Source organism: Siniperca chuatsi, linkage group LG11 (assembly GCF_020085105.1).
Source record: "Siniperca chuatsi isolate FFG_IHB_CAS linkage group LG11, ASM2008510v1, whole genome shotgun sequence".
Taxonomy (NCBI): Eukaryota; Metazoa; Chordata; class Actinopteri; order Centrarchiformes; family Sinipercidae; genus Siniperca; species Siniperca chuatsi.
The window spans coordinates 15892881-15905724 of NC_058052.1; the positions used below are offsets into that span (position 1 = coordinate 15892881).

The 12844-nt window shown below is 42.2% G+C and overlaps 2 protein-coding genes across 5 annotated transcripts in view; one reads left to right on the forward strand and one right to left on the reverse strand.

The window, feature by feature from the left end:
- Positions 1-3017, forward strand: part of LOC122884205 (serine/threonine-protein kinase MARK1-like) — a 30222-nt gene extending 27205 nt beyond the window's left edge. For 2 of the 4 annotated variants that reach the window (XM_044213719.1, XM_044213721.1), the window contains exons 17-19: positions 522-548; positions 1167-1211; positions 1330-3017. In XM_044213719.1, the coding sequence (XP_044069654.1) occupies positions 522-548; positions 1167-1211; positions 1330-1675 (418 nt within the window). In that variant the 3' untranslated portion in view covers positions 1676-3017. The remainder of the gene's footprint in view (positions 1-521; positions 549-1166; positions 1212-1329) is intronic. The other 2 variants (XM_044213720.1, XM_044213722.1) reach the window with 1 other exon arrangement.
- A 171-nt stretch (positions 3018-3188) lies between these two features.
- LOC122884208 (leucine-rich glioma-inactivated protein 1-like) lies at positions 3189-8998 on the reverse strand. Its single transcript, XM_044213726.1, has 8 exons — positions 8169-8998; positions 7878-7949; positions 7224-7295; positions 7060-7131; positions 6011-6082; positions 5409-5578; positions 5138-5302; positions 3189-4994 (listed from the first exon to the last, which is right to left on the reverse strand). Exons 1-8 carry the CDS (start codon positions 8363-8365, stop codon positions 4177-4179), a joined length of 1638 nt encoding a protein of 545 aa, XP_044069661.1. The 5' UTR covers positions 8366-8998; the 3' UTR covers positions 3189-4176.
- Between the last annotated feature and the right edge of the window lie 3846 nt (positions 8999-12844).

Here is a 12844-nt window from a genome sequence, read left to right on the forward strand (position 1 = left end):
GGTATTTGAAATTTTGACTAATGGTTAAAAATGGCTATTGATGGGCTATTGAGTACTATTACATTCTCAGTGGGGATTGAGTAGCTGTCAGTCCCATCCAGAGCTAAGATACGTTGAGAGATTATATTTCCCTCAAAAACCTACCTTAAAAAATCATCCATGGATTTGTCTGTCTCTGGTTAAGCTTAAAAAATAGTACAATTCCCTAAAACCAATCTATCTGAAGAGATTTAAGGAATACTTGGTGCAAAATGTGCTCAGATTACTTTATGTAAACTTTTTCAACAGTGAAAACAAAGAAAGCATCACACACTCTCCCTGTCTCAGATACACTCCCTTACAGTATCTATTCTCAATCCTTAGTGAGCTTATTATACATCCACACTGTTACCCTTTGCTGTCAGTATGACAAGCAACGGATAGAACCTCCTCACCCATACAGCAGTTAGCTCCTTGTGTCACCTTCACGCTGGCCCATCTGGTAGAGGCTCACAGCTTTCTCTCCTTTTCTCCCCGCATAGAGCTCTGTCTTTCAGGTCGACCCAGAGGTAGGAGAACACAACGCTTGCTGCACCTGTCCCCCGTCAACCCCTCCCCCCCAAAAAAAACTCTCTGCCCACTATGGCCTTGGCCGTGTTTCCTTAACCCCTTAAGTACCTGCCCACTACACCACATCCTTGCCTACTGACACTCTTGCTATGCCGTGTATTTCCTTCCCTTGTGTTCACTGCCTTGAGAACAAACCTCACGGCTCACCAGCTTTTCCTGTACTAAGCCACGATAACTGCTTCTCAAGTTGCTGGCTTTCCTCTCCTTACTCTCCCCCGTCTTCATGCTGAGCTTAAAAGAAAAGATCAAATTATGGAGGCCAAATCAAAGATTTAGAACCACTTTTTCACTCTTTACAGATCAGTGGGGATTAAGGAAAGGTAGTGTGCAGTAGATGGGATGATGCATTTGGTTATTGTGAAGGAGCTACAATAGTATGTGCCTCAAGAAGTCACAGTCACCTCATTGTGTGCTGAACTCTGATACCCAGGACTGGATTCTTTCCTGGCATGATGCCTGACAACCCTCTGTGTCCAGTGATGATGGGGCTGGTGTTGGTAGCGGGTGGGGGGAACCCATGTTCTTGGGAGTAACAGTGTATTCCTGGTTTATTTCAGGGTGCCTAGTGAGGGAGAGGCCAGTGCCAGGACAGAAACACCAAGGTAAGAATTTGATTGATTGAGACGTAGATTTCATGGAGAGCCTGTAACCAACCTCTGCCTCCTTCAACGTCTCTCTCCATTTCTCTTTCTGTCTTCTTTCTTTCTTCTGTTGTTGTAGAAGTGTGTCAGGAGATACTAAGGAAGACAGCAGTCGGGACTCCAAGCCCCGCTCGCTGCGTTTCACCTGGAGCATGAAGACCACCTCCTCCATGGAGCCCGCCGAGATGATGAGGGAGATCCGAAAGGTACTGGACGCCAACAGCTGCGATTACGAGCAGCGTGAACGCTTCCTGCTTTTCTGTGTCCACGGCGATGCTCGCCAGGACAACCTGGTCCAATGGGAGATGGAGGTGTGCAAGCTGCCCCGCCTTTCACTCAACGGCGTGCGCTTCAAGAGGATATCGGGCACGTCCATCGCCTTTAAGAATATCGCCTGCAAAATTGCCAATGAGCTCAAACTGTGACAGCAGATGGAGTCCCAGTCAGTCTTTGGTGAGCTCTGGTTACGGTCTCATCTCATCACTGGATTAGTGTTGACTTACAGGACAAAATTCAGCACTGAAGGTCCTCACCACACAGAATCAGGGTGGACTCGGCTGGTAACGTGCAATACTGGCCACGAATGTACTGTACAGGGTAGTGGATCAGAGAGATATCGCAAGGTTTAACCTCTGTGATGGAGAGATAGCAAAAACAGCTAAACCCCTTTCCTTTTTTTTCTCTTCCGTCCAGCCCTCTGTCTCTCTCATCAACCCGCTGCTCCCCGTCATAGGACACATTCATTTAACACATGCAGTATGCAACTGAAGATGACCATCCTGCAATAATGTTTTCAATCTCTTTTTCTAAACGCCTACTACAAGATCTACTCTCCTCGCTGAATAACCATTAAAATTACTGAAAGCTAAAATAGCTGCTTTTCCACCTGTGTTAAGTCAGTATATAGATCAGGCTGGAGCCCATACTAAAACTATGTAAAAAGAGAATTGTACTGTATGCATAACATCTGCAGGTACTGTATTGTATATTGATTTTACGTTCTGTACAGAATTTTATTGTCAATACTGTCTTTTTTCATGGGATTTGAGTTCTTTCCTAATATAATTGATGTCTCTTAAAGCATTATCCTTCTGGTCTGTGAGGTTTTTTCAAGTCTTTTTTTTTTAAGAGCCACCACATGAAAATAGTGTTTTTAATTTTATTTAAAGAGCACTAAATTATTTTGTTGAATATTAAGGGATGTGCTCCCTTGCCTTTTATGTCATATTTTATTTGCCTACGGAAAAAAACAGTAAGTTGCACCACATAGACTGGAGTAGTTACTTCAGTTAAAACTGAAAATGTGTTCACTTTATTTTCTCTCAGCAGTAGGTAGGTGATTTGGAGATCCTGCTGCAATTGCACAAGTTTTCCAGGGTGATGTGTATGAACATGAGAGTATGCAGCTGTATTTCTTTCGTGTTAGTTTGGTAGTCCTCAATTACAAAAAAGCAGGGTTTAAATTGGTTTACTTTAGAAAGCGGAGGACAAGACGTCGTTATTCAAAGGACTGTAGGTGCACGAAGAGTCAAACAATCACCTTGAAAGAAGCAGCTTGTCTCGTGGAGCCTTTCTGAAGAACCTGATTTAGTCCTGCCACCAGTGTGATTATGCAGGTACTTATGTATCTCCTTGCTTGTGTTTTTCTTTTTTTTTTTAATTCAGCGGATTTTATTGTATTTATTCCATTACATTGTAATGTGCTGCTTTGTAGAATTGAGGCGTGCACTTTGTTGGAGAAAATAAAAAGGATTTTATTTGTTTGTATTAATTTTATTTAATTTCTCATATCTGAATTACACAACTAACTTCAAGATGACAGTTTTCCTCAAGCAATGAAGTAGATGTGTTAGTGTGTGTTGTTTTGCTTTGAGGACCAGGTTTCACACTGAGGCGATGGCATGCTACACAGTGCCAGCAGGGAGCTCAGATGAGATGTAACAGTTATTAATGTAAACCTTTATTGACTCTAAATAGCATGATATTAGTCAATAATCCTAATCATGACACAATTGATGTAGTTTGCATACATGTTAGTCAAAGGCAAAGCATTATGAACAATATCCTCACTTTTTCATTTCTGTTCCTTTAAGTGTGTGAAAATAGTTCCAAGTTTGCCAAAAGTGTTTTCCATATTTCTTATGAAAAACTGTATTTTCAATACTTTAAACATTATAAACCAGTAATGATAAAAATGTAAGTTGCAAGGATTTACAGGTAGATCCTCACACAACATTTCTGTTGATATTTTCCAAATTCTAAACAAATATGTATCTAACTGGTGTGGTCCCTCTTAAACTTACAAAAGCTTCATTTACAAATCTTTTTAGCGTACAAGTGGAAAGACAAGAAACATTTGTAAACATTTCGTTTTGGCAGATTTGTTCAGTTAAACATGTTAATAGGTTAAAAAGTACCATTTCATTATTACTCTGTAGATAAATATATGAGATTACAAATGTATAAACATCGCAGAGTCACATGAAAAGCTGAATACACACACACACACACACACACACACACACACACACACAAAACTACTGGTCAATGCAAGATTTCATGGATTAATGAGCATGGATGCTGCATTCATCAGGATGGGATGGCCTGTGTGAGGCCCTGGTCATGCATTAATGTCTTGACAACATATTGGATCTAATCCTAACTTGAGAGGCATGCATTGAACTCGACAGGCATCTCAGCCAAATATATTTGGTTGAGATACATGCATTTATCTTTGCATGTGTCATGCACTGATTTCAAAGGATGATTTAAAAAAAGAAAAGAGTAATGCCTGCCTTGCTCAAGTTAGGATCGATTGATGATAAACCCTTTCAGTGTTGTTCAGCACTGGATCTGTTGCAATCTCTAAACACAGAAACCACTCAAATAACCAAACAACCAGCCAACCAGTCAAGAAAACAATTGCTCAGTTGCTCAGATCAATGACCAGGTGCTCATAAATCTGTGTTTTCCCTTTGAAACTTGAGGCCAGCAGGAACTGCCGGTTGTCTATGGAGACAGGAGAGAAGGCCCTCGGCGCCTGGATGTTCACTTCCTGGAAATGGACAAACTCGCCCTTCTTGGCATCCCAGCGGTACACCTGGGTGAAAGAGTAATCGCTGCCCAGGATGGCGTACTGCCAGCTGCCCACAGAGAAGGGCTGGAACGCCATGGACCCACGGGAGGGCATGGTCTGCAATTCTCTGAAGAGGGCCCCGTCCCAGCGCATCACTTTGGAGTCGCCAATGAAGCGCGTCAGACAGATGAAGAGGTCGGATTTGACCTGAAAATGCTTCACAGCGTAGACGTCCTCCATCTCTGGGATGTCAGTGCGTCTGTCAAACAGCTTGGTGCTTTTGTTCCACTGGTAGATGACCGGCCTCTGGGAGCTGCTGGACAGGATCAGGTGGGGTTTGGAGGAGATCTCCATGTACTCCACATCCGTGTCCCGGTACCACGGGTGGAGCGATTGGTGAGAGTAGAAGCCATTACCGTTCCACTTGTAGATGGTGGTGGAACCGGCTTTGGAGCTGTCCGCTATGACGAAGAAGGATTCTCCATCGATGCGGAACGTCTCCACATCATTTGGTTTGCGGATTTTGAGGATGTCAATGCCTTGGAGCTTGATGAATTTGTTGGCAGAGGTGTCACGCTTATAGATATGTGAGCCACCAAAGAGCTGAGCCACAATGATAAAGAGCTGGTTGTCAATGACCAGAGGTTTGCAAATCACTGTGGATGTGCCTGTTGAAGAGAAAGAAAGGACAAAAACAATACAGTTTCACTTTGTCTTGTCTCCATCTAGTGGTTCCTCCTCCAATCTCACCCCCTCCTTTTAAACTCATTCACAACCACATTACAGTATATTTGAAATAACTTTTGCTTACTGTCAATATCGTCAAAGTTTCTGAAGACCATCTCCACATGATCCCACTCTAGAAAGCTGCATTTCCCAATGAAGGGCTGTGCAAACACAACGTACTGGTCATTCTCAAAGGAAAACGCCTCCACCGATATGGATTCAAACTTTAGGGACTGGTAGGAAGCAAACTCTGCAAGAGAAACAAAAACACACTTTAAATCACATTAAAAAGTCAGGAGAAGCTGTGATGATTGTAAGAAAAGTTAAATTAAACCCCAGCACTTTCTGTACTCCACCTGTGGTGATGCAGTCGAAGGACTGTGGCGCCAGATCGTTGATCTTCTTGTCCAGCTGTGAGGCCGGGCCTTTACAGTAAATCTGATCCACTGTAGCGTTGGTGCTGTATATCCACTCCACCAACCACTTCAGCTTACAGTCACAGCTGAACTGGTTCCCTCGCAGGTCTCTGAAGGCACAAAACCACCAAACTAACTTCCAAACTCTCTGAAGCTAACAGGAATGCTCTCAGCTTTTTGAATGGATTATATTTTTTAAACGCTGCAGTCACTGAAGTATGACTGCTGGCTTTTGCTCTCTGGCCCTCACAGCTGCACTCTGTGCTCTCATTAATATCAAGAGGGATTATAAAGGAGAACTGAAAATCTTCAGTGGGTGATAGATGGCAAACTATCTCTCTTCCTCACTGCTGCATGTAATTTTAATGGCGTTAAAAGCACCACCCACACATTTTTCAAGCCTTGGCTGAAGTGGAATAATGATACAGTGTATATATATAACTCATTGTCCATAATAGCATACATTATACTCTTAAGTTATGTAACACCATGCAATTTATATCTGTGTTTCCAGGTAATGCAGGATTAAAATTCATACTTACACTTTCGTCAAGGCCTCAAGACCCTTGAACAAATCTTTGGGCAGAGTCTCCAGATTATTGTAGGCCAGACTCCTGAAAAAGAGGAAAGAATGGCAGCTGCTCAATTGATCAGATATACTGCTTATTGTTCTTGTTTCATCATCTATTAAATGGACCTTCCCTCTTCATACTACTAAATGCTTATCATACACATTTGCTACTGTTTGTATGTTAATTTGTAAGAATTAGAACTTCCAGTGCTTCTTCATAAAACCTAAATGTGGATGTGGTTATGCAATGTTTCCATGCAGTGGAATAAAACATATATTTTTTTAAGAGCTTGGGCACGTATCACCACCCTGGAGACTGAAGGCAGGAACATTGCTTATTGTGAGTTTGAGGAAACATTAAGCTATTTTTAGAGCTGCCTCCTCAGCCATTTTATGGCTTTCTCTGCCACAAAATAAGGGGGGAAAGGTAGATCTTGCTGTTGAGGAGGTTGTTGTAGTTTATATTCTCAGAGCTGTATCTTAAATATCATGACATCATCTTGTGTTCATGTTCAGCACCACTTTTTTGATACCTTGGTTTTAGTAAGGCTAACTCAACTTTTTCATGTAATTTTAATGATGTTTTGCTTACATCAAGGAAGAATTGAAGAGATGGCACTTTACTAAATCTGTAACAAAATGTATATAAAATGGGCATTAGGCTTCTAAACTTTATTAAGTTGGACAGGGATGGTGACAGGATTTGCTTCATAATCATATTAACAGCTGCACAGCGCCCAGAGAAATGTCTGTGTGGCAATAAATGTTGTGTAATAAACTTTGTCAGTATTTCACTGGATCAGCGCTTGCCTGCACCTGCAGACAGATTACAACACTTTCTACTGATACAAAGTAACAGAAAGCGTCTTTACATTCTTTCTTTACAAAGAGACCATCAGTGACAAGATTTCAAATTAAAATCAACCAGAATTCACATCGTCATCTAATTGTTAGTACAATCTTTGATGAGGAATATCTCTGTGTTTTGCATAGGAAGTAAAAAACATAGTATGTACTTACAGGTGCACTAAGGTTTTCAGGCCACGGAAAGCATTTGGTGAAATCGATTTGATTTGGTTGTTTTCGATGAACCTGAAAAAGGTGTTGAATAAATGCACAAGAAGGGAAAAAAGATCTCATCTTTTAGAAACAGCTTCCAGGATAAATTAGTGTCATCTACTCACAGATACTCCAGATGAGGAAGACCAAGGAAAGCATCCTCGTTTATAGATTCCAGGTTGTTGGCTGTGAAGAGGCTGTGCAGAGAGATCCATAATATTATAAATATATAACAACAAGCTGTTGTCCCACATTAGTAGCTGTATACTCTGGAAAATGGACCTGTGATAGAAAACCCTCTCGTTTCTTCTTAACAGTAACCCAGTTACATCAAAGACAAGGATCAATGCTCTAATAGGATTCCTGCAGTCTTACATGTTTGTTTTGAAGGAAAAGATGACTCAGTCAATACTCCACCCCATGAGACAGGAGGCAGGGGGATTCCCTCTTCAAAAGGAGGGATTCCCCATAATTAAAGCTCATTCTGAAACCAGGTCTGATTCACAATAGATACATTTTAAGGTTTGGATGAATGCCCAGCAGAGAGAATATTCTACCATGATATTAGAAGGCATGTAGGGAAATCATTTAGAAAGGTAATGATTATTGTTTGAGCTCCCCATTCCGACCAGGCTACAGCAACATCCATTCTATTATAATGTGTAGCATCAGCGGAGGGGAGATGTCTTGAACATTAAACATGGCGTTGATCACCTCACTGGGGACTGACAGCATGTAACAAAGACTGAAGAACAAAAAGCTCCAGAGAGATTTCTCACAGGAGATGCAGGGCAGGCGTGTGGATGAAGCTCTCTTTCGGGATTTCAGTGAATTCAGACTTGACGAATGATCTGTGGAGGAGGGGGAGACAAGACAGACAGACACACTGATTAGCTTTAAAGCATATAGACTGTCTCATACGGACAGTTTCTGTTCCTTGGATATGCATGACTGTGCAGCGGAAATCCACGTCTTAAACCAGCAGATAGAGCCGCGTATGTTTTGGAAATCTCTGTGATGGAAAGCACTGGTTAGGAATTCATTATAGAACAATAATAAATATGACTTACAGTGATATGACATCGGGGGGAAAGCTGCGAGGGATCAGTCCTGCGCTTTCGCATAACGCGTTATCTTTGGTACATGTACATGATGGGGGACAGCGAGGCTGCCTGGGTTTCTTGCTGTCCACTACAAGTAAAACAGACGCCACTACAAGTAAGCCGAGCCAGGGCGATCTTTTGGGCATCTTGCGTGTATTTTCCATCCTTGCGAACCGCTGCGGGCACGACCTGCGCGTCGAACAGCCCTGCACATGAACCAGGGTCTCCGCCGTGGCTCCTTTTCCACTGCTGCTGCTGCTGCTGCCTGGAGGCCAAGCGACGCGCTGTCCGCCGCCAAGTGCCGTGCGCCGTCGCCGCTCTGGAGGTGATTAAACCGGGCGCACGTACGTCCACAGCGCTGTAATTACACTACACCCCCAGACGAAAAATCAATATACCCTGTGACAAAAACAAAAATCTAATCAAATTCGCGCTGTAGTGGCTCGAGCTCAAGAAAATAGCAGCTGGAGCGGTGACAAACGCGGTGTGACTGGCTGCAGGTGGGGATCCCAGCGGGAGCAGACGGAGCATCTCCATCCAAAACCACGCCTATGATTTCAGCAAACGCCACACTCTCCGTGTCAAGCTCCCGCAGGATTCCGCCCAATAGGCAGCGGAATGGTGTAATTTCTCGTGAATCAGCTGGAGAAAATGAAGCCCTGGCATGAGCCAGCGGATTGCTGCCTGTGGCGCAGACGCACACGGGCTTTCTTTGCGGGATGCGGGTGGGAAACCTGATGAAAATTAGGCTGTCATAAATCATGGAAATATAGCTGTAGTAGGCCTATTGGCTCAGTGTACTCCACTAGACTGCCAACATCCTGGCTTTACATAGCGTGTATCGTCAATGTAATTATAACCTTGTGTTTTGCTCATAATGTTTGCGCATTTTGGGTTTATTTCCTGGTTTACACGCGGTTTCCATGGTGACTGGTGGATGCAAAATGTGACTGCCCTGTGATGGAGGGGTGTAGGGAAGCCCCCCTGTCATCCTGACATCTGCTCTGCCTTAGTCAAATGAACCCCATCCCCCTCAAGCCTACCTCTCACAAACAAAGGACAGGTCTTCACTCCCATTCTGCATCATGTTTATGTTTATTTCACTTCAAAAAAGCCACATAATAAAGCCTAGCTTTTTTCAGTTTTATTGCTATAACACATTGCCCTCACAGTTTTATTGCAATGTTCTCTTCTGCTGTGCCAGACATGACATGGGAGCCCTAAAAGGACTTCTTCCTCACTCATCTAATTTCTCAGATCCCTCCAGAGTTGTAAGATTAATATGTTTACTCACTGTGCCTGGCAGGGCTGCATGCGTCAAACTCCTCTGGGGAGAAACATGTGCAGTGGGTTTTAAAAGGTCTCTGAATAAATACATGCTGATCTGGACCTCCAGTCTCTCTGTCCCTGATGTGATTACACCATTTGATATCCAGTGTCTGTTCACCATGATACTGTCTCGTCTGGAAAACTGAAAGCAGTCATGCTCTGGGAGCTGTTTCATGGTGCTGCTTTACTGTTTTAGAGGGAAGGGTGGAAGAATAAAGCTATTACCAGGGAGGGGGACACTTCTGAGAGGAAATACACAGAGGGGAATTGTGGACATGGAGAAGCTGGAAAGGACAGAAAGTAACAAATGTCTTTTTTTCATAAGCAGCTTTTGGACAAAATGGAGAACACTGGATATTATTGTTGTGCTGCAAGATGATGGGTAGTGTCTGTTCTTCATAAATGCCATCATTCATCACCAGAATAGAACACACACTGTCCAGCAACTATTTGATCACAGCGATGTCCACTGCTATTGATATGCCTGAGTCTGGTGTTTCTGACTGTTAATGGACTTTTAGGATCTGTGTTTTTTGTTTTCTGTAACTAATAATCAATATATGACTATATTAATGTGCATGACCTCACTACCTTGTTCTTATAGCTGCAAAAATAGACTTTTACTATTAAAAAAATAAACATATTTCCAAAGAAAACATTAACTCTTTTCTTGTTGGAGGTGTAAAAAGCAACCATTCTGCCAGACTGTCTTCGCTGATGGACTCACCTCCCCACTAGAGGGAAATGTGGAGCCAAGGTAGAGCCCTGTCAGAGGTGGACTGATTTATGAGCGCTCAGATCTTTAAAATTAGTCTGTTTGAATTTCCACCTGAAGAGGAAGAGCTTTGATGAGAGCGTTGTGATTCAAAAACCATCAGTATTATTTATTTTGGTGAGACTTAAAAAAAACAAACAAGTAAATCTACAATTCATGTCCACAGTGGCTAAAATGTTTTACCTTGTATGTTTTTTTCCCCAAACTGCAACATATTTCCAGCCTAATATTTCTATTTACACATTTTAAACATCAGTGTTCACCTTGTGCGTCTCAGCCTTCCAGCCTATTCTTCTCGTCTTCGATGGCCTTCATCTTGGCCTCATAATAAATCTGCCATAGCTTTCCACTCTCCCCTGTTGATATTGAGCCTATCGAACATGGGGGTGATCTCTGTGTGGAGAAAACTGTTCTGTGGGGAAATGAGAGTTAAAAAGGAGCTTGATCTACTAATCTGTTTTCAGTCTGGTTAAAGGAATATCAGTCAAGTGGGGCAGCAGCTTACCAGAATGATCTGCACGTCAGTCAGTGTGGCCTTTGTCTGGTACATGAGCATTTCCTGGAAAACATCTTTGCTCCACACTGTCCTGTTCAGTTTGTTGTATGTGTCGCTATTCAGAGTGAACCAGCCAAGGAACTGGGTTAGAGCCTGGTGACAAGGACAAATACCAAACAACCAATTTAATTCTGTACTTTCAACTATTACCTAATTCTTTCATACAAGCTATCCTTGGTGAACAGTTGTGTTGTAAAAAACAAAGTGAATTTAACTGAATGCCAGTTGTCAGTGAAGAGTGTCTCACCTGAAATACAAAGTACTCATCTGCCGAAGCATTTATCATTTTGCAGATCTAGAAGTTAAAAAAGTTATCACATGTGCGTTTGGTGATCAGCAGATCAATGACATAATTTATTTAACTACTGTAGGTAGTAAAAACTTACAAATCCATTCTCAGCCACATATGTTGGGAGTCTGCTGAACAGAGCCCAGTGTTCAGCAGGAGGGCTGCTGTGAGTTCAGAGAGGATAAGTAAGTGCAAGTCTTCTTATTAGACTACCAGTTAAAAATATGCAAATAAAGCTGTATAATCAGGCTAGATACAGCACATCATGATACTTACGGGATAACTTTGATCTCCTCTTTGTCTTCGAGTAAGTAGTCAATAATCGTGTAGAAGTTGTTTCCTGCATGGTTTGAACATAAAAAAGTGTTTTTTGATATTTTTTAAAATCTTCACAAATTGGTGGATGAGAATAATGTTACAATAACAAACCCAGCATTGGACTTACTCTGCCATCAGGTGTCTTGGGGCCTTTGTATGGCTCCTAATCTCCTAGTTTGATTGGCCACTCATTGAAGAATTCCTGGTGAAGAAAAGGCCAAAATCATGTTTCTATATACTGCATTATTAATTTATATAAATGCACAAGTGCTGCAGTGCAGCGCATGTAGCTGCAGATATAATACATAATAAAATATAATTGTTGGCAGTGAAAGCAGAGCAACCGAAAGTTAAAGTTGAAGCTTTTTTCAGACTTTCTTCTAAGCACCTTTTCTTTGGTCATGACCAGGAGTCACACTTGATGTATGTCCTCACTGTGCATAAGGCTTTGTGAAAATGCCTCTCAATATATGTCAACTCTTCAAAAACTTTGTTGGCAGACCACAGCAACACCTATAGCAAAGAAAAGTATGACTTTACCTTGCAAGTAAGGATAAGGATGTGACCCACGTACTGAATTTATCTGTCTACTACAAGGGGCAAAACCCTGCGGCCTCAACGGCATACTTTCAGTTTCTAAGTGCGGTCTATTTGATTTTGTCTTTTTGAGTAATTCTGGCAAACACACTAATAGCAAGTCTAAAAGAAAATGAACATCTTGTCCACACGTTAGTTTATTTGTAAATTTAGAGTTCACTTATCATCTTTGTCATTAGCTCACCTTCTTAACATCAGGAATATTCAGAGGCTTCTTGGAGTGGGCCGTCCAGCCAACAATTCCCATGGCGTATTGTGTGTCACATCATAGAGGATTGTAAACAGCTCAGGCACTCTGTTATGAGCCCTGTAACCAAAGTAGCTGCAGCGATCAGCCTGGATCAGCAGAGCAATCCTCTGGAAAATTTTATTCAGCACTTTTTCCACCGGGTTGTTGCCCTGCATCTCCTTAATGGATATGAACTCAGCCTCCTGGATGGTGGAGGCATCCTTGTAAGAGCCTGGGTCTTTGACCTGGACCTGGCTGTTGAAGGCAGCAGTGATCACATCTGCCTTGACTTTCTTTTTCGTAGTGGGTTGTTGTCAAGGAACTTCTCTACAGTGTCTTTGTCTGCCATGTTGTCCAAGTTTGGATGAACGATCCCTTCTGTAGTTGAGATGACTGGCTCATCTCTTCTGCATAGTAACATTCAAAATAGCACTGATTCATTTTAAAAAGTAACAAAGGTTGTGGCCGAAAGAGACACTGTAAGGATAATACCAGAACAATAATACCAGGCAAAGAAGGTCAGATGAGCCATTGGCTACTTGATAAAAGT

What these genes read in the sequence shown, in the direction of transcription:
- LOC122884208 (XM_044213726.1), bottom strand. Translation starts at nt 8,365, where the DNA reads ATGGAAAATACACGCAAGATGCCCAAAAGATCGCCCTGGCTCGGCTTA. An exon ending in CCCCCCGATGTCATATCACT is followed by an intron (nt 7,950 to 8,168) that starts GTAAGTCATATT and finishes CCTCCTCCACAG; the next exon opens with ATCATTCGTCAAGTCTGAAT. An exon ending in CTTCGACTGCATCACCACAG is followed by an intron (nt 5,303 to 5,408) that starts GTGGAGTACAGA and finishes TTTCTCTTGCAG; the next exon opens with AGTTTGCTTCCTACCAGTCC.